The sequence below is a fragment of the Phyllostomus hastatus genome, unplaced genomic scaffold, assembly GCF_019186645.2.
Source record: "Phyllostomus hastatus isolate PE091 unplaced genomic scaffold, TTU_PhHast_1.1 phas_contig_34, whole genome shotgun sequence".
In the NCBI taxonomy this organism is placed as follows: Eukaryota; Metazoa; Chordata; class Mammalia; order Chiroptera; family Phyllostomidae; genus Phyllostomus; species Phyllostomus hastatus.
In genome coordinates this window covers 43,339,230-43,366,242 of record NW_025333857.1, presented here as the reverse complement: position 1 = coordinate 43,366,242, position 27,013 = coordinate 43,339,230, and the positions used below count along the sequence as shown (strand labels likewise).

The window sequence follows — 27,013 nt, the reverse complement described above, 5'->3', positions numbered from 1 at the left end:
ACATTATGCCATTTTTGTTGCAGGGGTTGGACTGTGTAAGAACTATTGAAGAATTGGCAAGAGTCCTCAAAAAACATTCAGGTATTTCTATAATCTTTTTCTAAAAGATTTTCTATATATATATATATATATATATATATATATATATATATATATATTTTTTTTATAAGCAAAAGTTTTTTTAGAAAGTCAAAGAGGTAGAAGTGAGCCAGTGGGGCTGTGTGGGCTCAGGAAACAAGTTTCCAACAGAAAAGAAGAATCCTTGGAGCTCAGAAGAGGGAGCAGCAAAGAGACATGCCTGAAGGAAGAAGGCGCAGGTGTCTCCAGAGAGAGAGCACATACCCTAAAATACTTCTGTCTTTTTTTTTTTTTAATGTTGAAGTGTACACTGTATTCTTTTTTTTTAAGATTTTATTTATTTATTTTTAGAGAGGGAAGGGAGGGAGATAGAGAGAGAGAAACATCAATATGCAGTTGCTGGGGGTTATGGCCTGCAACCCAGGCATGTACCCTGGCTGGGAATCGAACCTGTGACACTCTGGTTCGCAGCCCTCACTCAATCCACTGAGCTACACCAGCCAGGGTTAAATACTTCTGTCTTTTATTAGTGTTTTGCATCCTTAGAATTTAATAATGCAAAAAAAAAAACAGTATAGTAGCTTATTTATAGCATATTTGTGGTATTAGTATTGGTTTATTTTTAATAGTAGTAAGCATTAAATAACTTCTGAGGAGCAAGTATGAAATTATTGGATGGGGAGGTTCATGGGAAAGATTGGCTTGTTCTGATCTCGAATGATGATTAAGTGTGATTTGGAAAGAATAGGAAGAGAAGTCATTCCTCAGAGTGCATGGGTGTGAACATGAGAATTACTGTAGTGTGTTTTGGAGAGCAGTGAGATCGATACATTTAGAGAGGAGTTTCAAGTGGGAACTATTAGAAGACAAGGTAACGTCTATAGATATTAAGAAACCACTGAAGTTTTTTCAGGAGAGGAGAAACCTAATAAAAGCACAATTTAAACTTTTTAGGCGGTTAGCATAATCTCTTCTGGAGGGTATAATCTGAGTAACAGGGCAGGCAGACCTTTTCCAGGTCCCAGTGGTCCAAAAAGGAAGAGAATATGAGGGTTCTGGCTGATGTTTGGGAGCTTGAGAAATAGGAATGTTTGCAGAGAACACCAGTGTGGAGGTGTTTAGTTTGCCATGAAGTGTAATCTCCAAGATTATAATTTCTCCAGTCTAGTGAGAAATTAAAAATATGGAATATTTTTAATATCTTGGAGGTATCAATCAGGATTGAAAAACAAAGTAGAAATTGTTTGATATTAAAAATACCAATCAAAGCAGGATCAAAAACAAAGCAGAAATTCTGCACTGAAGACCTTAAAGAGAAAGAGAGACCAAGAATGAAAGAATCCAAGGAATTGTTTGAGGGAAGTTGAGAGCGGTGCTTTAATTTCTGTGTGTAGAAATTAAGGAAAGACACTGCAAAAGGAACCGTTGGAATGGTAACATAAGAACTGGGATGATGTGCTGTGAATGAATCTTAGAGGATGGGTTTATATTAAGTGTCATAATGGGTAACAGTGTCAGGTTCTAAATAGGAAGTAGATGGAGCAAAAGGCTAAGTTAGAGGCAGTATGGTAAAGTAGTTGGGGGTGCCTGGGATCAAACTTCCTGGTTTTACCTCTTGGCTTCCCCACTTGCTGGCTTTGTGATCCCAGAAAGTTACTCAGCCTCATTGTAAGCACTCAGTTACTTATCTACAGTCAAGACAACAATAATAGCATTTAAGATTAAGAAAGGAAATCCATTAAAGCACAGGGCCTAGTACACACTAAGTATTCAGTAAACACGAACTTCTTGGCCTTCCTCTCCATCAATATGTTAGGTTTCCTCTGTCTCCCACACAAACCTGTTTTGCTGAAATTTCTTTTATCTAATCCATCCTGTCCCTCTTCCGCCAAGTTCCAGATCAGAATGTATCTACCCTCTAAATACATTGGCTTCCCTGGAATCATCCGATGGGATGAAGTAATAATTAGCCTGTCCTGGGCTAGGTTTGGTAGAAGCCTAGCATCAGTCATGCCTAGATTTCAGTTCCAGCTCCACAGGGAACTGCACATTCCTAAGCAAGTCCATTTCTCTAGGTCTGTTTCCTCATCGGTAAGGTGCAGGTGCATAGTCATAGGAGGTTATGTTTATGAAGGATTCTAGGTACTCAGGAAATGGTAACTCTTACTGTTACAGCCTTCCTGCCTTATCACCCTCCCTCCACTTCCTCAACCCGTCTAGTTATAGATGCTCGCACACAGGTCTTGCTGCTTCTCCACATTTCCTTGCCACCATGATAGTTCAGGCCCAGATCATTTTTCACAATGGCCAGACTCCCTCCCAGGTGTCTCCAATCCATTCAGTGCCAGGGCCATTGTCTGAATAGATGTGGTCAATGATTCTCCCCAGTTTATACCAGTTCATTGGCTTCTCTTTGCCTCCCAGGATAATTAGTAGGATATATATGTTCACCCTTTGGCCTCCCCAGTTTCTACCCCTTCTCCTATTACTCATTATTTCTTTCCCTCAAGTCCACTCTGTAGCTTGACAATTCCGTCCAAGTTCCCTGAACATGCCATTTGGTTTCAGACATCTACCCTTCAAGTGTGCGGTTTTCCTTGGTAAATCCCCGAACCTCCTGCTTTTGCCCATTCTCCTTTTTGAAAACCTAGCTCAGGCAATTTCTTCCTCTCCTGTTGAAGTCGATTCCTTCCATTTACTATCATAATTTCTAGCTCTGTGACAAGTAACTTTTGCTTTAAGGGATCAGATGAGTGTCCCATAGGCTTTTCTTCATGTTAGATACGGTCCCACGAAGAAAATAGAGGGGGGCCACATAGTCCAGACTCTGACAGAGTCCTCCACTTTGGTGTTTATCAGACTGACAGCCCGACACACTCACATGGTCCAGTGAGTTCTTGCAGAGCAGTGGCTGCCTTCTCGTCCACATGTGGATGTGTTTACAAATGTCAGCTTTGCCAGAAGAGTCTCCCCACACGTTTGTTAGTAGCAGGGAATTCTTCAACTGGTCCTAGTGACACAGTGAAACAAGGCAGTTAGGGATACATCCATTTTATATTGAAGTGTTCCCATGACAGCCTCTGTGCCCAACTGTGTTTTAATGATGCTCTTTTTTCACCCGAGGTCTGAGAAACATCCTGCCTATTACAACAGCAAAGGTGCCAATTGTAAAGTTCTTTCACTTGAGAAGTGGTCTAGAAGTGGACATAAGTTTGTATAACACATTGGTAAGATTTCTTCTTGGCTTTTTTTGTAGGGAGATTAAGGGAAACAGATGTCTCTTAAGCCATTCATTTTGTGTTATTTATTCTTTCAGTAATTATTTGTGAGTGCTTACTGTGTGCCCAGCAGTGATCTGAGGCTGGGGATATAACAGAGAATTTAGTTAATACTAGTATTCATTTAAAGTGAGCTCAGAGGTCAGAGTGGCAGGTGCTTTTGTTTGACTTGAACTTTGTTTTAATTTGGGAATATGTGTGAGTATGTCTCACACCTGGTTTGCTTCAGGGCTCTGTGGGACCTCTCGGGCCCCTCAGGGCATTTGATTTAAATAATGCTAGGGCAGGCTGGGGAATGGTCCATGTACTTACAGGAAACTGATTCTTTTAATAGCCCTTCCTTTTTAGTAGTGTTGGGCTAAGGACATATTAACATGATGGAAATTATGAACTCAAACACCACTTACGATTCTTAATTATTATCTAGAAAGTCAATGAAGCTTATCTTTGGGGAAGAAATATTAGTTTTAGTTTGAATGTGTTTATTCTAAAATGAATTGTAGTGTAAACCTTTTCAGAATATTCTAGTTTAAAACATTTTCTTTTAAATGATAGCCTTATAGTATAATTTCCTTTTTAACAGGCTCTTCATAACACGAGGCTCTTAGCTGCTTATTCAGCCATTGATCCCAGAGTGAAATATTTGTGTTATACCATGAAAGTGTTTACAAAGGTGAGTAGGCTTCCTCTTGTGACTTACCAGGAAACTTTATTACATGTTCAGACCTTTATTGAAAGCATAAATGTATCTTTTTCTTAAAGAACCATAGCCAGGTCAAAAGCTTCTTTTAACTATTTGGGAAGCCCTACCCAGCAAGCTAACATTTTGTCTTAAATTCTACAGGATTATCTGATCTTCCTTGTGACTGTTCCACTGTTTTGTTGGGTTCTTTGTTTTGTTTTGGTTTTTCTTTGTTTTGTTTTGTCTTTTTTTTAATTGGTCTTTCTTGGTTTTGTTGGCATATTTTAGCATTTGAAAATGTAATTATATAAATTAGCGCCTTATAGAAGCACCTTACTCCTGTTGATAATAGAATAGCTGCAGTCAGAAAACATTGGTGATCTTTCCTTGACATTGCTCGCTTCCCTTTCCTCTAGATGTGCGACATCGGTGATGCCTCCAGAGGCAGCTTATCGTCATACGCGTACACACTTATGGTGCTATACTTCCTCCAGCAGAGGAACCCTCCAGTCATCCCTGTCCTGCAGGAGGTATGAGTAAAAGAAATTGCATTTCTTGTCTGTAAGGCTGGGTGGTCTTTGAGCCCTCTTCTCAACAGTTCTGCAGCTCTGTAGTTAAATTTTTAACAGTTTTTCTACAAGTTTTTTGTATCAGTGCATAAGTTTGTAATCCATACTAATAGTTTCAAAATTAATTGCAGATATACAAAGGTGAAAAGAAACCTGAAATATTTGTTGATGGCTGGAATATTTATTTTTTTGATCAAATAGACGAACTGGTACGTATTTGAATAGTAAAGTTTTTTTTTACGTTCTTTACTAAAAGTTCTATGCTATAGTGTAGATGTTCAACAACTATCACTTGTTATATTTGTTTCTATTAAGGTATTTTTTTAAAAATTAGTATATACAGATGTTTACATTGAAGTTGAAAACATTTTTATTAAGTCAGGTGAGTTTTTAGGAACTATTTCCAGGATTTCTTTAATATCTAATAATTCCAAATGGTTTGGTAACTTACAAATGAACAGTTATTAGCTCTGTGCTATTTTGTACAGAGAGTTTGGGAAGATTTTGAATTATCACCAAAGCTCTTAAAGTTTATTTCAAGGTTCTTCTATAGAATACATCCTGAGGTTGACATTTAAAACCCTGAGCTCTCCCTATGTCCAAGTCATAGGGTAGAGATTAATTCGTGTAAATGGTATCTTAAAATGTGAAAGAAAAGTTATATAATTATATATTCTGTATATTTAAAGTCTAGTTAATTAGAAACCTGTCCAAATTTACTTCATAAATTATAAGTGAATGTTAATATTAATACTTTAGAGCCTGATATCCCTTGTTTTCTTCTACTTCTAGCCCACCTGTTGGCCAGACTATGGAAAAAATACAGAATCTGTTGGGCAGCTCTGGTTGGGACTTCTTCGTTTCTACACAGAGGAATTTGATTTTAAAGAGCATGTTATTAGCATCAGAAGAAAATGTATGCTTACAACTTTTAAGAAACAGTGGACCTCAAAATACATTGTTATTGAAGGTAAAATCAAAACTTAAAACTGAACATAGAGTTGGAACTAGGTGGGCATTGTTCTTCCTCCCTCCAGAGCCCTTCCAGGGCAGCCCTGAGCCACTGGGGTGGGCACACGGCCTCCCCGTTACTGTTGCGTCGGGGGGAGGTGTCTGCTCCCCTCCTGAGGGTTTATTTTTAAGTCCGATGCCCTCGTGTGGGTCCTCGCACAAATCCAAGTCCTGGGTCACCGTGGCAGGTCTTTCACAGTCACTGAAAACTTACCGGAGGATAAGGAAGGCTGCCGTAGATAAGCCGGCTTCCAGACGGGTGGGGCCTTAGAAACCGTCCTGATAAGAGTGAGTTTTCAAGATCATTATTGGCTACAAATGGATGGTTTTTACCTGTTAGTGACTGTTTATAAATGTTGACATTTAGTTTGACGATGGTGATCCCTTTTCTTGCCATTGAATGCAGGGATTTACGGACCATTGATGTTTGTAATTTATTATTTTCAGTTCGTGAGGTTTTAATTGTAAAAAAGGCTACATTGAGTTTAAGTGCTTGTAATGAACTGAGAAATGACTCAAGAAATATTTTGAATTTAATCATACTTTTTTATTTTATTTTTTAATGTAGTCATACCACCTAAATAATGTGTTACGCCAGGTCAGCGTTTTCAACCTTTTTTCATCTCGTGGCCCACACAAAGTAATTACTCAGATTCTGTGGCACCCCAAAAATATTTTTTGCCAATCTGACCAAATAAATAGGTACAATTTTTATTCATTCACACTGGACGGTTATTGTGTTAGCTGTTGTCATTTTTTTATTTGACAATCTCAGGGAAAAGCGGTCAGTGACCCTGAGTACATGGTCGGGTATTACATGCTTTAAAAACTCCAACAGCACACCAGGTGCTTCCTGTGGCACACCGGTCAGAACGCGCTGCTCTGGGTTATACTTTCATCGTTGCTGCTGCCCGTTGATAGTTCTACGATATTGTAAAATGAAATTCAAATCACCATGGATTGTAGTTGCGGGTTTTTGGGTCTCATGTGTCCAAAACACAGAGCTTTGTTTTATCCCTTTGCGTTATCACAGTGGGTGTCCATGGTCTGTCAGTTGTTCATGTTTTGTTTTTAATTTTGGAAGCCTGGTTATCTTTAGCCATTAGTAATAGGCTAAACTAGAAAGAAGACTTGACTAGTTATTCTGGAGTAGAGAAATTTTAGTGGTGGTAGAACTGTTTGTAACTCTATAGGAGTTAAGGTAGTAATATGTCTACCATCCCAAGCAAACAACCAAAATTACACAAAAACTACTAGAAGAAAGCATGACCAAACCTGCTAGGAAGGAACCTTCCCGTAGCAATCATTAATGTAGGGCTAAGCTGAGAGAAGGGTCTTAGTGAGTGTAAGTCCCTGCCTGAGTGAGATACTCCGATTGTCGTACATTGGAAGCATAACAGACAACTGGAAGGGCGCCTCTTTTTGCTTCTGCACTCTTTTTGTATATACTGATATGTGAAATTTTCCCTTTTTTTAAATGAGATGATCCCCCAAAAAGATGTGAGGTTTTGGGGTTTTTTTTGTTTGTTTGTTGCTCTCTTGATTATGTTTTTAAGGATCTATAGGAAATAAATATCTACATGTAATGTTTTGATTACGAATTATCATGAGCGTAAACTTATTTTAAGTCATTTATAAAATAGTGTTTTGATTCAGAAAGAGTGCTTTACATCCATTTATATTATGAACCAGTTTATTCCGATCTCATGTACATCTTTGACATCAGCATCTTTTTCACCATTCCTACCACTTTTGGGGTCATCTAACAAATATGTTCCAGAACACAACATGTATCCACTCATCTAAGATGTTCGAGTGTAGATGCTTAAGATCATATGGGAATTCTTATATTAAGCCTTTACTGGAAATTGAGATGCAAGTAACCATTGCCTGTGTGTGTTCTAATTTATTTTATCCATGATGAATTCTTCTCTAAAGTGGTTTTTAAAAAACTTGTTAAGTCCTGACCAGTGTGGCTGTGTTGATTGGTTACCATTCAGCCAAGTGAAAGGTGGCCCATTCCATTCCCAGCCTGGGCACAGGCCTGGGTTGCCAGCTCAGTCCTGGTCGGGCACATGTGGGAGGCAACTGATTGATGTTCTTCTCCTCCTTCCTCCCTCCTTTCCTCTCTCTAAAAATAAATAAATAAAATCTTTTTTTTTTAAGTCGTGTTAATTAGCAGGAACAGTTAGTGCTAAAACATTTTAAATATATTTGTGATCTCTGTATGCATCCAAAACTAGCATCCAGTGATGTCAGGCTACTGTTAGTCTTCTCCTAAGAGTATTTTATTGTTCAAAACACAGCGTCTCCTCATAATGCAAAGGGTTTCATAAGGATTCAAATATAAAGCAGCACCCTCTTTTCTGATGGACACTTTTGAGAAAAAAACTGGGCTTATCTTTGGGAATATACACTACTTACCTATATAACAAGTTTGAAACTCATTAAAATAAGGCAGTCATGTAATACTTTTATTAATGATAAATTATGTAACACTTTCTTGTTATATAGGCCATTTACTGTATGAATAATGGCGTTTTCTATTTGATTATCTTATTATTTTTTTTAACTTAGATCCCTTTGATTTGAATCATAATCTTGGAGCTGGATTGTCAAGGAAAAGTAAGTTGAACTTTGTTTGTAAAGATTAATGTGATCTCCTTTTAATTCATCTAATTGGGTGCTTACTCTTTTTTTCTTAGTGACAAATTTTATAATGAAAGCATTTATTAATGGTAGAAGAGTATTTGGTATTCCAGTCAAAGGATTTCCAAAGGACTACCCCTCAAAAATGGTAAGCGTCTGTTGGAAATACCAAATAAAAGTTCTAAAAGCCCTAATTTGTACCATTACTTGAGTTATAACTTAAATACTCTGGAAGTCGTGAGTCTAGCCAAGCTAAACAATTATAACACCAAATTTCTAAAATCCTTTTTTAAAACATCCCTGTTTTAAGGCAATTCATCAGGACAGGCCTCTGCCAGTTTATACATTAAACTGTCCCAGTTTACACATTTCTTAGGACATCTTCCATTCTCATATGACGTCTAGATTTTTCCTTTTGTTTATTTATTACTCTACTTGCAAAGAGTAATAAGTAAATCCCTTAATGGGACAGTGCTGCCTGAGCTAGAGAACAGTCTGTGCTCATGTAACCTGATACTCAGATTTCTGACAAACCACACTCTCGTTAAAAACAAAATTGCATTATAAACATGGATTTCAGTGAGGGAAAAGGGGATTTAGGAGCTAGAGGGTTTTGTGTTTAGAATAGAGCTATTTTTTTTCTGCCTTAATTTTCTGAATAAAGACACTTTTAATGAACCCTGGTGTATAACCATATTCAGCACTTGATCACATCTGTACATATGGTTTTTGCTAGATGTTGCTGTGCAAGTCTGTCAGTGCCCCTGAAGCGTGTTCAAACCCATTACCTGCAGGGTTTGTTAAATGCAGGTTCTGACGGAGGACATCTAGGGTGGGGCCAGGACTTTGCATTGCTCACAGGCTCCCAGGTGATCCTGATTCTGCTGGCCCCCACCTCATCTTAGTGACAAAGAGGCTGGAGTCCAGACCATTGTCTTTCCTTTCTTTTGATATTTTCCTCTGGGAGCCCCAGCACAACAAAGCTGTAGCACATAGCTGTTTTCTTTTTCTCTGTAATCTGTGTAATGCAAATCCTATTCCTCAGTTCATTAGGCTTTAGCCTTTTCATTCTTTGAGAAAAATGAAGCCTTTGTATTTACCTCAGCTCCCCCCAGTTCCAGGGGCAGCTGACTCCTGGGGATGCGCGATGCTCTTATTTAGAAATGTGCTGGGAGAGAAAGCTACCTTTGTGGTTTAGGATACGACAGTTCTGCACAATGAAAAGGAATAAACAGAAATGGAGTTTAAGTGAAACTGTCCTGAATTAGACATCCTAATGGTTTTAGATTTTGAAATTAAACAGTATAAATAATAGTTATTAAAATAATGATATGTCGATCCTGAGATACAAGATTTCTGCTGGCTGTCAGGTTCATTTTTGTGTTTTGATCTCATATTAGTAACTCTTATCTGTATATATTTATGTTTTGCTAGGAGTACTTTTTTGATCCAGATGTGCTAACTGAAGGAGAGCTGGCCCCAAATGATAGATGTTGCCGAATTTGTGGGAAAATTGGGCACTTCATGAAAGACTGTCCTATGAGGAGAAGGTGGGTAAATGTTCATAAGCAGTGGTTTAGTTTCTCTGTTCTTAATGTACCAGTTTTTAAGTGAGGTTCTACTGCAACAGAAAACAAACTCATAGGAAATCTGGCAGTTTTCAGATGAATTTAAGATTTTTTACAATGAAAATAACATGTTGTAAAATACGGCTTTAAGCACAAATTAACAGAGGTATACAGGTGACAGTCTCCCAGGCATGGTCCCTTTTCCTAGCTGTGGTCATGGCCTGAATCATTATTCAGTCATTTGGTCGTCGACCTCTCTTGTCAGGATGGAAGACAAAAGAGAAAACTAAAATTCTTCCCTTTTACAGCAGTGAGAAGTTGAGAATCATTTCAGTCAATGAGAAGTAAAATGGGTTTCTTCAGGATGTCAACTGCACTTCTGAAGTACAATAATTGAGCCGTCCCACGTTGGGATTGGGGCTCACTGACAGTTTACAAGACTGTGGGACCCTTCACTTGTAGCCACCTGCCCAATTTGGTGACCATGCTTTCTCTTCCATGTGATGTTTGCAGGGGGCAGGGAGACATGGTTTGGGTTGCTTGCTTGGAACATACTACTTCCTGGTTGGGGTGGAGGTGGTGTTTTTAATTGCACAATAATACAGTCTTTTAAACACAGGTTGTCATCTGGCCCTGGCCAGATGGTTCGGTTGTTTGGAGCATCATCTTGTGAACCAAAAAGGTTGTGGGTTTGATTTCCAGTCCGGGCCCATACTTAGGTTGCAGTTTGATCCCCAGTTGGGGCGCATGTGGGGAGGCAGCCCATCAGTGTTTCTCTCTCAAATCAATATCTCTCTCTCTCTCTCCTTCTTCCTCTCTCTCTAAAATCAATAAAACATATCCTCAGATAAGGATTAAAAATAATTATAATAAATGAATAGGAAAATTGTTCCTCATTTTTAAAAAATGAGGCTGTTATTTAGTACATGTTTTTGTTTTTCACTCAAATAAGAGTCACTGATCATATTGGGCAAGGTAGTAATGATTTTAATACGTTAAGAACCTCAGTTTCCTTATGACCATCACTTCCCTGTGAACCTGTTTCCTTCTAGTTCCTTTTCTAAGCATGGACATGAATGTATTTAAAGATTCACATGTCCGATTTCCAGTGCCTAGTAAAGAATGCTAAGTGGGCTAGAAAGGATAAGGTAGGTTTCATTACATCAGCATCACAGTAGGTATTAAACCAAGGAGTTCCGCTAATTGCAAAAACTGGTTTTACAGCACTGGAATAATTGTGAAAATAAAAAGGAAAAAACACCCCTTAAGCCCTGTGGTTGCTTCCTAATAGAGAAGAGAGCTTTAAGTTTCTTAACCTCTTGTTTTGCCTCTGATACCTTCTATTTCTGGTTATTTCCTAAACCTGGAGTTGTCTTACTTTGTTAAGTTTCTGTTTACATTGCTCCTACCAGTATTATGTCGTCTTCTACAGAGTGAGGCGACGGCGAGATCAGGAAGATACCCCGAACCAAAGACACCCTGAGAACAAAGAGAAAAGAAGCAAAGAGGACAGAGAAATTCAAAACAAGCACCCAGAGAGGGAGGTGTCTGCGAAAGAGGAAAAGCCCATGCAGTGCACCCCTCAGAAGGCCAAGCCGGGCAAGGCCGCCATCGACCTGGGGAGAGAGAGGACACTCAGGCCACCCGTGGAAAAGTGGAAGAGGCAGGACGACAGAGACTCGAGAGAAAAACGTTGTTTTATCTGTGGACGAGAGGGGCACATTAAAAAAGAGTGCCCGCAGTTCAAAGGCTCCCCAGGTATGGCCACTGGTCACGCTTCGGTGTTTACAGTCCCGGCTCAAGGGAAACCTCTTTGTTAGAGCTCTTCACGGTTTCAGTTATATTTATTTCTTTAACAGAGCCAGTGGCTCAAAAACAATTTCACCTTTAAGAAACTAAAGTCCTCCCCACCCCAAATTCTGATATTTTATAAATCTTAAACACTTATTCCTAATTTTATTTAGAGGCTTATGAAAGTCATTTGGTTGACTTTTTAAATAAGATTATCAATGAAATGAAAAGTACTGAAAGTAGTCAACAGTGGTTCTAACTGCAGAGGAGAATTATGGAGGATTTTATCTTTGGGTTTTATCATTTAAACATTTTTCTGCGGTAAGCATGATTATTCTTACGATGAAGATAAGTGTATTATCAGTCAGTAGTTCAAAATCATAATCGTACCCCTTTAAGACACTGGATCTGAATTAACCAATTGTATTAAATGGGTCAAATGTCCATTGAGGGTACCTTTTTAACAGACTGTTAAGAGCATGGGTACCTTGTATAAGAAGTTATGATTTACAAGCAATTTATACATTCTCACTTTTTCAGAACAAACCTGTGAATATGGATGAAATGTGATTAGTTTAGAAAAGAAACTCTGAGACATAATTTTTTGATTAAAGTAGTACCACTATTTCTGTCCTCAGTTGTATGTTTGTGGACAGCATATAGAAAGATAGCCCTGCTGACGGTGTCCTTAGAACGTTCGCTCTAGTGTTTGTTGTTCCTGGAACACCAGCACCTCTTCCTGCATTTTATTGTATCAGCATGCAGGATCTCTTTCTATTTAAGGCAGGACATGTTAGACCTGTGCTTCCGCCCCCTCCCTCAAAAAGAAGCTTTATATGCAAAGAACTATGATTTTAAATTAATAATTTATTTTTAAATGGGACTTAAAGAATTCAGACAAATTCAAATTTAAGCTTTTGCCCTGATGTGGGCAGAATAAAAATTTTTTTGTGATTTTAAGAGGAAATATATTTAAGCAAAATTAAAATAATAGCAGTAGCTAACATTCATTAAGTGCTTAATATAGGTTGGGCACTATTGTAACTACTTTACATGGGTGATTTCATCTGATTTTCACCATCAGATTGGTGTTATTGATATCCCCAGTTTACAGATGAGGAAACTAAACAGTATAGATAAGAGGTAATGGAGTTTTACCAAAATTATTTCTGTAGGCTGCTCTTCTGGGGAACTCAAGGTCTGTGTTCCTAATAGCTTGAAGCACACTGTCGTTGGGTTCCTTCCCAGTACAGCAGCGTGGTGAAGGAATGCCCCTGTGGTCCCCAGCGTCAGTGGATTTCCTCCTCCTAGCTAGTAGCAAGTTTTAAGGCGCCTACTAGTGAAGCTCCCAAAATAGATGAGTGATTTTGGGGGGTTGGAGCAGCAGCAAATTACAGGGAGAGGGAAGAATGTCCTGGGGCAGTAGTGGGTATTATCCAACCAAAGGGAAAACACTAGAGTCTTGACTTCAGAATGCAGTATTTACACATTAAATCCGGTAGTCATCATATTGTAAAAATTAAATAAGGGAGGAGTGGGGCTGGAGTGTGGTGAATTTCCTCTAGTAGCAAAAATAATTAGCTGCTTCTTCCTGTCCAAAAATTATGCTGCTCCCTCTCATTTCTTCAAATACATTATTATTTTGTCCACACAATATACTGAATGGAGCTTCTGTTGTATCAACAGAAAATCTTTCTGTTTCGCATGAACCAAGAGGTCACCAGTTCAATTCCCAGTCAGGGCACAAGCCTGTGTTGTGGGTTTGGTCCTGATAAGGGTGCGTGCAGGAGGCAACACGATTGATAGTTCTCTCCCTCTCTCTCTTTCTTCCTCCCTTCCCTGTCTCTAAAAATCAAAATTAAATAAAAAATTTTTTTGAAAGATCAAACTTTAAAAAAAGAAAAGAAAGAAAATCTTTCTGTAAAAGTTTGAAAACAGGGTTACTGCTTTCAATTTAAAGTAGGACCAAAAAGTGCTGATTTCTTTCTTAGGTATGCTTAAATCAGATTGTGTATTTGGAGTCCCTTCTTCACCTAGCCCTTTGAAACCAGCTGACACATTTGTTCAGGTAAACATAGCTCAGACCTGAGCAAGAAGGCCTTCCGTCATCTGTCTGTTCAGCAAACACGTGCTGGGTGCTAGCAGCTCTGTGCCAGGTCCGTGAGGTGCTGGGCAGGCCCAGGCCCTGACTCCCTCCTTCTGGCTGACCCCCTGCTCCCTCACTCTGCCCTCAGCACAGTGTGGTGAGGGGGCTTGCTGTGCCCGGGATAGCAGGGTGTGCTTTAAGGATCCCTGTGTATGTGTCTTGCTTTCCAATTAGCTTGCAAAGTTCTGCCACCTACATGCCTATTTTCGGCTCTTCTTGGATATGGTTACGGTTTTAAAGCTGTTTTGGGTGCTATTCCTTTCGATTTTGTAAACCAGTGTATTTCGTTTTTTAGGCAGTGCTTTTACATGAAGACAAAAAGAAACAAAAAGCAACTATATTTTTGAGTCCCCAGTCAGGTATGTGGTTTAAAAAAAATGTGTGTTATTTTATTTACTGCATAGTTTACCACATGCCTTTTGAGACGCTTCTTCTGAATAGGTGGTTTTCATAGAGATTGCACATCAGAATCACTTGGGGAACTGTTGCTCTGCCGCCACTTCATTTCCTGATTCAGATTCTTCAAGGGTTAGGCTTGGGCACATGTGCTTTTTAAATGTTAGAGGTGATTCTCATACCATCCCTGAGTGGGAACCGCAGTCCTCACTTGTTGCTCCTCCATGCTTTTTGTTTCTGCTTTGAAATTGCCGCTGAGTTGTCAGCAGTGTAATCTCTTCATGGAGATTGTTCACTGCCCCAAAGTCAGGGAAGAAAGTGATTGTTGGTCTGAGCTCCCCTCTCTCTCCACAAATATCTGCGCCCTCCCACCCACCCTCTCTGTGCGGGCGTGCGCCTGAACGCAGCAGATGCGGCGCTGAACCGGCACAGTCCGACTCTCATTTACTTCACGTTCTCATCGGGAGAGAGACGTGAATGTTTCATGTGGTGACGGGTGCTTAGAAATATAAAACAGGAAAAAGGACAGAGAGAACGTTAGAGAGGGAGGCAGCCTCTCTGATGAAGTAACATTTAAATTTAAGGAAAAAATCAAATAAAGGAAGGGGCAAGTCAAGGGAAATGGGAGTTACACTGTTAGAGCAGAAGGAAGAACAGTTTCTGTCCCTCTGCGTCACTGAGTGGAAGGAGCAGGCAAGGGCGGTGGCAGGTGAGGTCAGCGTAGGTGGGTCTGGACCATGTAGCACCTGTTGACAACAAGTGAGGGCTCCTGCTGTCTTTTGAAGGTAGCACCATATCATTTTTGATGGGTTGGGAGACAAAGTATGACAGCAGATGTATCAGAGATGACACTGATATTTGGCCAGAACAACTAGAAGAATGGAGTTTGGATTTTCTACACTGGGGAACACTCAGGAAGAGCAGACTGCGGGGAGAATGAGCGTTTAGTTTTAGACATTGAAGTTTGAGAAACCTGCTGGATATCTGGGTAGAGATGCCAAGTAGCCATTGTGGTATACCAGGCTGGCCTTGAGAGCGAGGTCCAGGCTGGAGATGGAAATTTGAGTAGTGTCCGTGTCAATAGTGCCTAAAGGCCTGGGTCTCTGTGAGATCACCGAGAAAGTAAATTTGGATGGAAAAGAGGAAAGTGGTTAGAGACCCCGGTGGCAAATGAAGGAGACAGAGAACTAGGCAGTGAGGGAGCAGAAGCAGCAAGAGAGCTCTGTCCTGAGGTGCAAATGGAGAAAGCGCCTCAAAGAGAGGAGATGGACCGTTTGTTTGAATTGCTGCTCATAGACCTGCTGCAGACAGAATTAAGCATGGGCTTTGGCAATGCAGAAGTCACTGGTGACTTTGGAAGGAGCCATTTCTTTGGAGTGGATGGGAGAAAAACCTGGTGAGAGGAAGCTCTGGTGAGGAATGCTGGCAGAGGAATTGTAGGCAGTGTACCGTAACTTCAGCCATGGTGCAGAGGACCAGGTCCCTAGGTCTAAAGGCAGATACTAAAAGGGAGGGGAAGCCGGGAAGCTCTGAAGGCCTTTTCTGGTGGCTCAAAAGTGCTCTCGAGCACTGAAACTGAAGGGGGGGAATTGGGACTGAAAAGAAAAATTAAGTAACTTTAATGTGCTTTTTTCAGCTTTTTTGGTAAGAAGGGAGGAAACTAAACTTGATGCAAACGTTCTGAGTCTGGCCTGCAGACATCCTTAGTAACTTTGCTTAGAGGTGTCTCTCTGTCTTTCTTACCACCTCGCTTTCCTTTCCCTTCTCCCTCATCTCGTTCAAAAGCATAGGGTTAAAGGAGGGAAGTCATATCAGCAGGTGTAGTCTTTTGAACTTGATTGAATAATTTATGAGAAAAGTTAAGTTTTTGACATTTTAAAACTTCTGTGATGTAACCTGACATTTTTGTATGCAGTGTCAAACAGCCCACATCTTTTATGCTCAGCTTTTACATATCATAGTGTTGCTAATGTGCAAACAACTGTTTGCCTTTAGATTGGAGAGATGCCTGTGTTAGTGAGAAGTCGCAACAGTCTCTACCAGCATGTGTCAGAAATAGTACTCTCAGGTCCTCAGCAGCCTGCTCCGCCCTGCAGGAAAGAGAGCTCCTCCTGGCTTCCCCCAGCCCAGTGCCGGGCACAGCTACAGCCCCTGGGAGAGCTAAGGCTAAGGAATGTTTGCATGTCTCTACTTGGGCTGTTGTTAACAAGAGAAAAATAAATGGAATTATTAAGTTATTTAACTATTTCCACTTCTGTTATTGCCAGGGTCAGTTATCTCAAATAGATGAAATCATCTAAAAAGAGATAGGCATTTATTTTTATGATATGTGAACTTTACATTTGGTGGCTTTTTTTAATGATTGGAGAAAACATTTGAAATGGCATCAAATTTGTCTACAATCAAATTTTCAAAGGCGTGGGGATTGAGATTTGCATGCAGAATAAGGCCAGATAATTCAAAGAGAAACAAAAATCTTCAAAGAATTGCCGCCCTTACCCAAAAGAGGAATGGTGTGCATGAAAGGTAAAGATGCAGGAGGCTCAGTGAGAAAATTCAAAGGCAGCCGTTTGCTGGGAAGGCTTTATCATTGTTCTCAATAGAATGCATGGACTTAAAAACAAGAGCAGTGGTACTGGGGAAGTTCCCAAAACCAGACAGACAGAAGTGAAACAAGAACGGGCCTGTAGTGAGATTATTTGACTGACAAAGAGAGCAGCCAGGAAAGTTGGATAAGGAGGTTGACAGGCTGCTCCTGGAAGCAACTTTCCACAGATGAAAACCTAATGGGAAACAGACTCCAACGCAGCTTATGGGATTGTTTCCCAGAGGTCCTCTGAGAGTTGGAGGGCCACATGGTTAGCATATGTAAACAAGCCAAAAGAGTTGTTATTATAAGCTTCACCCTTGAACAGACATTTCCAGAACATATTATACACAAAAAATACTGATTCTTGCCTAATTTAGATGTTGTTTTGCAAAGAATAAAATGTTTAAGAATATCAGCTCTGTAGTCAGATTGCATGAAATAATTTCTAACTTCATAATCTTGAAACAGCTACTTAGCCTCCAGCTGCCTCAGTTTCCTCATCTGTTCTAAGGGGATGATAATAATGACAACAGTAATACCTGACTTGTAGGGATGTTGAGAAACCCATGTAAAAGCACTTACCTGCATAGAACAAGAACAGAGCAGAGGTGGGGGCAGGGGGGAGGCATTCATTGACGTTTCTGCAGGGATATGCCATCGTTGCTCCTGCTAAAGGTTTTGCACATCTTCAAAATGGAATTTTATTATAATTTTTTAACTGCTGGAGGAATACAGATGTTAGACCTAGAAGTGGCACTGACAGTAAGTTCAAATTTCTCCAATTATCTTTTGAGTAAGAAACTGACATTTGTACATCTTTTGAGCAACTGTAAAATTTAAATTACTACAGAAAAAAAATTACTGCAATACTAGGAAAAAACTTATATATGGTTAAAATCTATTGTTTCCAATAAATTAAAACTCTTCAAGTAAGTAAATGACAGCTGTGAAGACCGTCAAATTTATCCCCAATAAAGTTACCCAAATTATCTGTATTATACATGTGAAATATCCCCACTCTAAGTAGTAGTCGGTTTCCCCACAACTCTTCCTTCCAGCTGTACCCTGCTGTTCCACAGTCGCTGTATTGACCTTAGGCAAGAGGTCAGCGCCTCTGAGCTCCAGATGTCTCCTCTATGAAACTGCGGTAGTATCATCTTTCTCTCTAGGTGCTGAGAAGATGCATCCAGTTGGTAGTGAGCATTCAGCCAAGTTCCCTTTCCTCTCCTAATACCTGCCTCCATTCCTTTCCACTCAGTTGGAAGTACTTGTAGTTCTTAACTCCTAAACAAGTTAGTAGTTAATAGAAAATTTCATGAATTTGTTTGCTCTTCTCTCTTACTCCCCCCCCCCCCCCGCCACTCACACACGCATGGCTAACACAATGCGTTAGATGCCCAGTAAATCGTCTTGATTAGTGGTGTATTCATTTTGAAAGAACAATAAAGGCTAAATGTGGAATGGCTAAGAACATGAGCTTTTAAAGTCAGACATACTTGAGTTTGAAATCCAGCCCAAACATTTACTGGCTGCGTCACCTCAGCAAGTTTCAAACCTCTCTGTGCCTCAGTCTCCTTATCAATTAATTGGGACTAACACCTCACAGGGCACTAAGAAGTAATTTCGTATTTGTAAAGCCCGTAGCACAGCATCTGGCACATACCACTCAATAAATTCCCACTACACTTGCTGCTGTAGTCAACAGGAAGTCTCCAACTTTGCAGTAACTTATCTAACTTATAGGAAATATATAAAGGAATTTCTTAATAAATTGAGAATGTGGAGATGAAACAATCATGGTTATAAACTGATTTGATGCATAAGTTAATTACACTGGCTTAAATATAGCAACTTATTCAATATGAGAATCTCAAGAAACATTTTTTATCCTTAATCTTCTCCCATTTTTGTAAAGAAAATTACATTTCTGAAGAAACTACATGTCTCTTCATTCATTCCATTTTAATCCCCTGGTTTGAAACCTTAAAAATTAAAGATGCTATAAAGAGATTAATGAATATATTTTCTCCCTCATGATGATGTATACTTAAATGTTTTTTCTTGACCAGAATGTTAAAACTTACTTAAAAAAAGAAGCTGTTTATGATAGTAAACTTAAAATAATAGAGGTATATTTTTAAAAATAGTATGGGGGCACTTATTATCTGTGAATACAGAGCATCCTTTTTGTACCAGGTATTCTTGATATTTCAACATATGACTATATTATTATTTTATTTAATCATTCCTGATTAAGGAACTATTTTCAAATACATAATAGATCAATGTCTTCAAAATTTTTTGCTTATATACTCTTCCACAAAATATTGGAAGTGTGTATTTCTTTGTATATTTTTAAGCTAACATCTAGATTTTTCATCATAGTTGCAAAGCTTGTAATTTCTGGAGGGAGGAATATAAATAATGACATTATAAAATACAATTCTAAATCAGCCTTAAATGTGTCATATGAAATATAAGTATTATTGCAGAAATGTTATATCATTTCATTTTTCTCCTTAAATACTGTTGTTTACTTCCACAGAATTTCATCTTAAGATGACATATTTTATCATATATTTCAAGCATTTTATTAATCAACCTATCATTCTTATCTGCAACAAAAATATTTATGTAAATTGGAATTTTAAGGTTTTATTAAGTTTCAAAGTGTAAAAGTGTAAGTCATTTTTACAACAATTAGAACAATACAATTGATGAAAGCAAATGTGACACATTTTTATTTAAAATTACTTTTTTAAGTTTACATACTAAAAATGACTCATTTAATGAAATAGATGGGACTTCCCCCAGTGCATCTGTGTATCTTTAGACCAATACTACTCACTGCAGAAATGAAAACAGCGTTCCTTATCATTGCTATTTCTAACTTTTTTGTTTTTATGGTAGATAGGTATGTGGAAACCTCAGTAGTCTTTATGACAGCAAATTAAAAATAGTAGAAATTCTTTAACAGTTTGGGAATAGAAGATTTATTACAATGTTAATTCTTAATTATTTTTCATTCATTAAATAACCAAAAGTCACATAGGATTATATCATCAGAAATTATTTGTGATGATTATCAGCTATCAGTGTAATTTTACAAGAGCTAAAAATTGGGGGTTTTATTAGAGGCATTCACGTTTATCACAGACCATCATTTTTTTTGCCTCCTTACCCCTCCAGGTGTTTAATTCCAGAGCAGTGCACCACATTAAGGTTTAGATGGTTGGGAGATATACCTGTCTTTTACATTACAGTGATCTCACCTTGGGAAATGGGCAAATACAGTAGAATTATGAAAGGAGAGTTGGAAAGGAAAATTGGTGTGATTTCTAGGAATCAGCCCAAAGCTTTGGCCATGAGGTCATTCTCAGAAAGAATTCAGATGGAAATTGAGAGGCTGCAATCAACTCCCTTAAAACCCTTTTCCCACTTTTCTTGTTAAGTCAGCTCAGAAATACATGTACCCAAATTGGAAGATCACCCTGTGTATACAACACTATAAAGAATATTTGCATATTTCCCTAGGTATATATCCTCAGGATAAATTCCTAGTTAGAACGAAGGGTTAAAAAGTACGCATATTTCAACAGTGGTACCAAAAATGCCAGCTTGTCATTGTTGACAGACAATGCCAGAGAGTCATTCACAACCTGTTTCCCACACACTCACTTCACTGGAATTGTCTTTTTTTGTCAGTCTGCTTGAATTTTTATTATTACCGGTGAACTCTTAAAATTTGTTTTTCATTTGTATTTCTTCATATTACATCTTTTTATTAGAGTAGCCAATCTTTGTTTTTAGTTCTTTCTACATAGAAATTTGTTCATGCTTTGTCAACTGTGTTACAGCATCCTTCACCACCTCCACCCCAGTTTATTTTTTCAACCTCGTTTATAATTTGTTTCGCCACACAGACATTTGTTTGTTTCTTTCTTTCTTTTAGTAGTTTGATCTAACAAATTTTTAGGTAGTTTCAAGTTATGCTTACACAATTTTATGAATTTCTTGTTCTTTCCCCAGATTACATGAAAGTTCTTTCATACTTTATTTCTGTTAGCTTTGAAGTTTCTTCAAGTATGCTGAGACTTATTTTTATGTATAAGAGGCTGCATGATTAGGTAATACAGTAAATAAGATTATTGAAAAGAATGGCTTCTTAACATTTTGGGGAACATAAAAAGATATAACAACTACCCACCTAGTAGAGAATTGGCATCTTTCCCATATTCTCTTTTCAATCTTTTTGTTTTGTTTTTGTGGGGGTTTTTAAGATTTTATTTATTTATTTTTAGAGAGGGAATGGAGGGAGAAAGAGAGAGAGAAACATCAATGTGTGGTTGCTCGGGGGTCATGGCCTGCAACCCAGGCATGTACCCTGACTGGGAATCGAACCTGCGACACGTGGGTTCGCAGCCCGCGCTCAATCCATTGAGCTTCACCAGCCAGGGTTTCAGTCGTTTTTTAATAAAAGATTAAAATAGTGCAAGTGCCCTTTCACTGCCACCTCAGGCCCATTCTGTTCGCATTTTCCTCTGCATCGCAGAGGCATATACCCTTATTAGCTCAGGTGCCCTTCAGTTCTTCATTAAATGATAGCATTCTGTATAAAACTAGCTGCAACCTGCTTTTTCATATCTGTTTTTAACTGATTTTAAACTTTTATACTTGTTCTTGTGTGTAGATTTTGGATTTTTTTTATAGTATTCCATCATATGAATGCAGATTATTGTATGTACCCTTTACCCAGTAAACGAACATTTAGATTGCATATGATTTTTTGCTGTTGTAAAGTGTCCTGGTGAACATGCTTGTGTGAGTGCCCTTGAGCATAGGTGAGAGATTCTAAAGGGTTTGTGTGCCCAGAAGTCAAGTTGTTAGGTCATAGAACAGAGGTATTTTCAGTTTAGTTAGATGCTAGCAAATGACCCTGTAATTGGTTGAAACAGTTGCCACTCCCACCAGCAATGTTGATTTTTGCATATCTGATGAGTGAAAAGTACTTCAGTGTTGTTCTAATGTATATTTTCTTGACTCTGGTGAAGCTAAGCTCCTCTTTATATGTTTACTGGCCAGTTGGAGTTCCTCTTCTGTGAATTTCATGTTCAAATCATTTGCTCATTTTCCTGTTGCATCATGGTTCCCTTACTAATTTGTAAGGGGTCATCATTTCTTCTGAATACTGCTTCATTACTATATACGTTCCAGGTGTCTTCCTCCTCTGTATTTTGTCTTCCAACTTGTGTCTGTTGCCACTCCAAAATTTTTAGTTTTGAGATAATCAAATGTTTGGTTTTCTGTGAGTAGTTTTTGGGTTTTTTTAGGGTCATGTGGTTCATGATTTTAAAGTCATCTTTAAGAAATTCTTCCCTAACCTGTGGTCATAAAGATATCCATCTATATTTTCTTTTTCTAAGATTTTATCCATTCATTTTTAGAGAGGGGAAAGGAGGGAGAAAGGGAAAGAAACATCAGTGTGTGGTTGCCTCTCAAGCACCCCCTACTGGTGACCTGGTCTGCAACCCAGGCATGTGCCCTGACTGGGAATTGAACCGGTGCTCCATCTACTGAGCCACATCAGCCATATCTTTAATATCTTTAAAACTTTGTTTTTCCTATTTAGATATTTAATACATCTGGATTGTGTGTAAAGTATGAGGTAGTGATCTAATTTTTTCCCCTCATGTGAAAAGCCTGTCCTCAATACTTTGTGCAGTTCAGAATATCGAACATGTGTGCCTATAGACTGGTAGACACTCTGTGATATAAATGCCACAGTAGAGTGCTTTGTTTCTTCCTGACCATTGACACTCATGGTACACGGTGAGTTGACTGTCTGTCAGGGGTGTCCAACCTTTTGGCGATTCTAGGCCACACTGGGAGAAGAGTTGTCTTGGACCACACATTAAATACATTCCGACACATAATCACAAAGAAATCTCAATGTTTTAAGTAAATTTATAATTTTGTGTTGGGCCACATTCATAGCCATCCTGGGCCTGTGGGTTGGACACCTCTGGTAGATGATTGATGCCCTGCTTTGAAAAGTTTGATTTTGAGAGCACAAGTTTTTATTTGCATACTTAATATGCTTGCTTTAGAAAATTTAGAAAGTATAGTTAAGTGAAGTGAAATAAAGACCATTTATACTTACTCCATTCTAAAGCATTAACTACTATTTAGATTTTGGAGGTAAAGTCTTTCCATCTTTTTGCATCAGTATAATAATTTAACACTTACTGAGTACTTTCTGCGTGCCAGATACTATTTTATTTGCTTTATATGTATTTTTGTAATCTTCACTATAATTCTAAGGGCATAGTATTAGCGCCCTGATTTTACGGATAAGGAAAATAAGGCACCAAATACAGGAGTGGTCAAAAGTAGCTTTACAGTTGTAATACAAGTAAATAATACAATAAATAATAATACAAGAATGAACTCTTTCTGCACACAACCATAAATGTACTTTCACCCACCCCTGTATATATAATTGGTGGATTTCTTCCCATGAGAACATTTGTTTTTAATTTTTATTTTATTTTTTTAAGATTTTATTTATTTTTAGAGAGAGGGGAAGGGAAAGAGAGGGAGAGAAACATCAGTGTGTGGTTGCCTCTCGCGTGGCCCCCACTGGGGACCTGGCCCACAGCCCAGGCATGTGCCCTGACTGGGAATCAAACCAGCAACCCTTTGGTTCGTAGCCTGTGCTCCATCCACCGAGCCATGGCTAATTTTTATTTTTTTATGAAAATATTATTCATATGGGTTTATAAACTGCTTTTTTCATGTTATTAATTATTCTGTGCATAACTAGTGTTCATAATATACTTAATCAAATCACAAGTTTTGGACATACTTACACTATTGTAAGGTATATGTGAGTATTCGTTTAGCAAAATTTCTACGCACCTCTTTGTCCTTCTGATCTTCCTTTAAACAATTTGTTGATCAGAAATTGGTGTCTTGTTTTAATTTCCATCTTTGGATTACCTATTGATATTGAAAATTTTTATCTATTCATGCTATTTTTTCTCTTTCATATAGTGCTTGTATCTATTGTTCATCTTTATTGATTTGTAAGTTCTTGCTAAGCATAGCAAGCCTTTTTCATAAGTAAACCATGTGGTGATGTGCTTAGAAAACTCCTTCCCACCCCAGTATTATATAAATATTCGCTACTTCTTATACTTTGACTCCATAATATTTAATTCTGTAGTTCATTCGGAATTGAGTGGGGAGCAAGGGTATGATGTGAGGAAAGAAACTAACTTCTCCCTAACCCCCCAAAATTACTTACTTGACACAATACCAGTTATTGAAAAAAATCCTTCCTTTCTACTATTGATTTGAAATGCAACCTCTTATACAAAATCACTTAAATATTTCTCAATTTTCTTGTTTCATCAATCTATTTGTTTAGACGCCAGAACAAAAAGTATTAACTGATCTGTATGTGGTTTTAATTAGTAACCCTTATTTCTAAAACTGTATTAAAATTATGTCACTCTAGCATCTTGTCTACATTTTAAAAGACTTTGGACTGGGCTTATGTTTAATAGATCATGTTCCATATACTGTGTACTTTTTTATATCTAGCCTAATTACTTAATTCAAAACAAGTGACCAATTACAGTGGGAAGAGTTTCTGTGAGTAATTAACGAGAAGTGATGTTATGGATTTTGTGGTGAAGTGAAGCTTATTTTATTTATGTGGGGTTTTGTTTCTTCCCCTCCTCTAGGTAGCCTTTCCAGTAAATACATGACTCAGGGAAAAGCCTTGGCGAAGAGGACCCAGCAGGAATCATGAGGGAAGGAAAATGCAGCGCTCTATAAGGCCACTCAGGCGTTCCTAATCACTTGGAAAATTAGGTTCATTTCACAGGACACAGCAGCATAGATCAAGCTTCAACTTAACATTGAAGGAAAATGTCAGATTTGTTTTTTAATGAATGAAATTCTTAATAAGGAAAAAAATTTTAATGTAGTCTTACCTACCACAAATCCTCATAGACTTAACGATTTTAATAGAAAGCCATGATGTTATGTATTTGAGCCAGGTTTAAAAAAACGGTGTTACTATGGGCCAGTATTCAGTGAATACAATTTCATGGTTTTTAATTTTCAATTCACACTAAAATGGTGTGTTGATAAACCCCGAGTAAATTAATCCTTTCTTTCCTATACATCTCCCCCTTTTTTTTTGTTTTGAAGAGGGGAAGTTATATTTATTGTTTACTGAATCCTCATGGGAAAGCGTGTCAAATATGTGTGAACTGCTACTACTGTATGTACAATTTACAAACCTTGTTTTATTGATATTTGTAGAAGTGATAACATGAACATGATTACCCGTTTATGTGAGTCTTCCATGGATGAGCAGTGTCAGTGAGGGGATTTGGGTCTTTCCCTCTCTAATTTTAATGAAGTTGACATATCACTATTATGCTCATAAAAATGAAGTGAGGAAAACAAGTAGTCCTGTTTGCTGCTAAAAAACCTTTTCAATGGAAAAATGATAAATAAAAGTGCTTTTTACTTTTTACGATACTCAGAAAGTAGGGTGGAGAACTTCAAAAACTCCGTGGAGATTAAAGAGGCTGTCTCTGCCAATCACAGGTTTGGTTGGTGTCATTTTGGGTCTGACTGGAACCCCTGGGGAACTGGTGTGTAACGTCACAAGCCCTGCGGAAGTCGTACATGGTCAGAACTATGCTTCGGTTTGATTCTGAAATAAAAACCGAATCTCTGTCATTTTATCCACATCCCTTTCTAGTGAGAGTCCTGAATTTGACGAGGAAACTAGATCAAGGAGGAAGGGCCGTCCAGATCCACTCTTTATCTCGTGCTCCCTTGCCTGTGCTCATTGACACCCGCTGGGTGACCAACACTGGGAATGCACAAATCGGCCCAGACTCGGGGGGACAAATACGTTGGAGAGAGAGGCAGAGGGTGCTTGCTGGGCAAGCATTTCCAGATAGAAGAGACCTCCAAGAGTGCACACCTGGGGCCCTTCTACACACACTACCGAAAAAGATGCTCCCGCTAAAGAAGAATCATGTAAAAACTAACTTTAGAATCAGAAGCTGTTGTAGAAAGAATCAGGGGTCACTGTTGAAGTAAGTGAACTGTGTGGCCTGGTCCGAAACTCTTGCTTTACACGACTTACCTCAGCTGCTGCTCTTGCCTTCATGCGTGAAAGTGAACTTGCCTGGGCATACAGTTCTTGTCACACGTCCTGGGGAAAGCTGTTGGTGCTGTTGTCTTCTGGCATTAGAGCAGAAGTCTGAGGCCAGCCTAGTTTTTGTTCCTCTGTAGATTTTATTTTTCTGCGTGGATGATTCTGTGTGTGTTTATCTCTAACTTTTGTGACAGTGACTTTCGTCTGGAACAAATTGCATCCAATGTACCTCCCTCTTGATTTTTTTTTCCAAAAATACTTTTGTCTTAATATTCCTCTCATCATTTTCCTTCATTCTAGGAAAACTTCTCAAATTTCATCTCCACGTGACTGGCTTTATTTTTAGTGTCATTCTGCTGTTCGCTGTTTCAGACATAAATTATGTCACTTGACATCTAATTTTCTTGACCTTACTTTACCCACCTTCCTTTTCCTCTCATTTTAGTATTTTTTATTGTCTTTTCATAGAAACCATGTTTTCTTACATACTTTTAAGGATGTTAAAACTTTCTTACATTCTATTCTGATTTCCAAAGTAGATTCTGCCCAGTGTATTATGCCTTTTGGTTTTGGTCCCTCACACTGGGTCAGTGGGACCGTGACCAGTATTTGCCAACAGACCTAGAGAATGGATTGCCCTTGGTTCTGTGCTCCCTTTAACTGGACGCGGGTCACAGCCCCTTCTCAGTGCCTCCTGGGGACAGACACATCTCCATGCATGTCCAGCTCCCAGGGCACAGCTATCTCTTCAGTGCAGCTGGTTATCTCTCAGCATGTTCTGCAAACACCCCACTGCCGGGGTTCTTTTCTCTTTCTCTCAGAAACAAATACATGAAATCCATTTTTATAGACCAAATCAATACTAATCGGTGCTCAGTGTGTACAGTATCAACAGTGTACACACTTGATTTTTTATTTAAATGTTCTGAGAAGTCATCAGTTTACTTTTTCATCTTAAAATGTGTTTCGTCAGTAGTGCTATTTTTTAAACTTTTTCCTCAAGTAGAAAAATGTGCAGGTAGATGGGTCAAAAGGGTTCATAGTGCTACAGGCCAAAAAAAAAAAAAG

The 27,013-nt window shown here is 38.5% G+C and overlaps 1 protein-coding gene across 5 annotated transcripts in view; it reads left to right on the top strand.

The window, feature by feature from the left end:
* TUT7 (terminal uridylyl transferase 7) overlaps positions 1-25,529 on the top strand; it is a 52,438-nt gene extending 26,909 nt beyond the window's left edge. For 3 of the 5 annotated variants that reach the window (XM_045840251.1, XM_045840253.1, XM_045840254.1), the window contains exons 17-29: positions 24-81; positions 3,202-3,305; positions 3,940-4,029; positions 4,455-4,568; positions 4,739-4,816; positions 5,400-5,577; positions 8,196-8,243; positions 8,324-8,415; positions 9,702-9,817; positions 11,268-11,593; positions 13,618-13,694; positions 14,068-14,131; positions 24,507-25,529. In XM_045840251.1, coding sequence (XP_045696207.1) covers positions 24-81; positions 3,202-3,305; positions 3,940-4,029; positions 4,455-4,568; positions 4,739-4,816; positions 5,400-5,577; positions 8,196-8,243; positions 8,324-8,415; positions 9,702-9,817; positions 11,268-11,593; positions 13,618-13,694; positions 14,068-14,131; positions 24,507-24,574 — 1,413 coding nt within the window. In that variant the 3' untranslated portion in view covers positions 24,575-25,529. The remainder of the gene's footprint in view (positions 1-23; positions 82-3,201; positions 3,306-3,939; positions 4,030-4,454; positions 4,569-4,738; positions 4,817-5,399; positions 5,578-8,195; positions 8,244-8,323; positions 8,416-9,701; positions 9,818-11,267; positions 11,594-13,617; positions 13,695-14,067; positions 14,132-24,506) is intronic. The other 2 variants (XM_045840256.1, XM_045840255.1) reach the window with 2 other exon arrangements.
* The last annotated feature ends 1,484 nt before the right edge of the window (positions 25,530-27,013 follow it).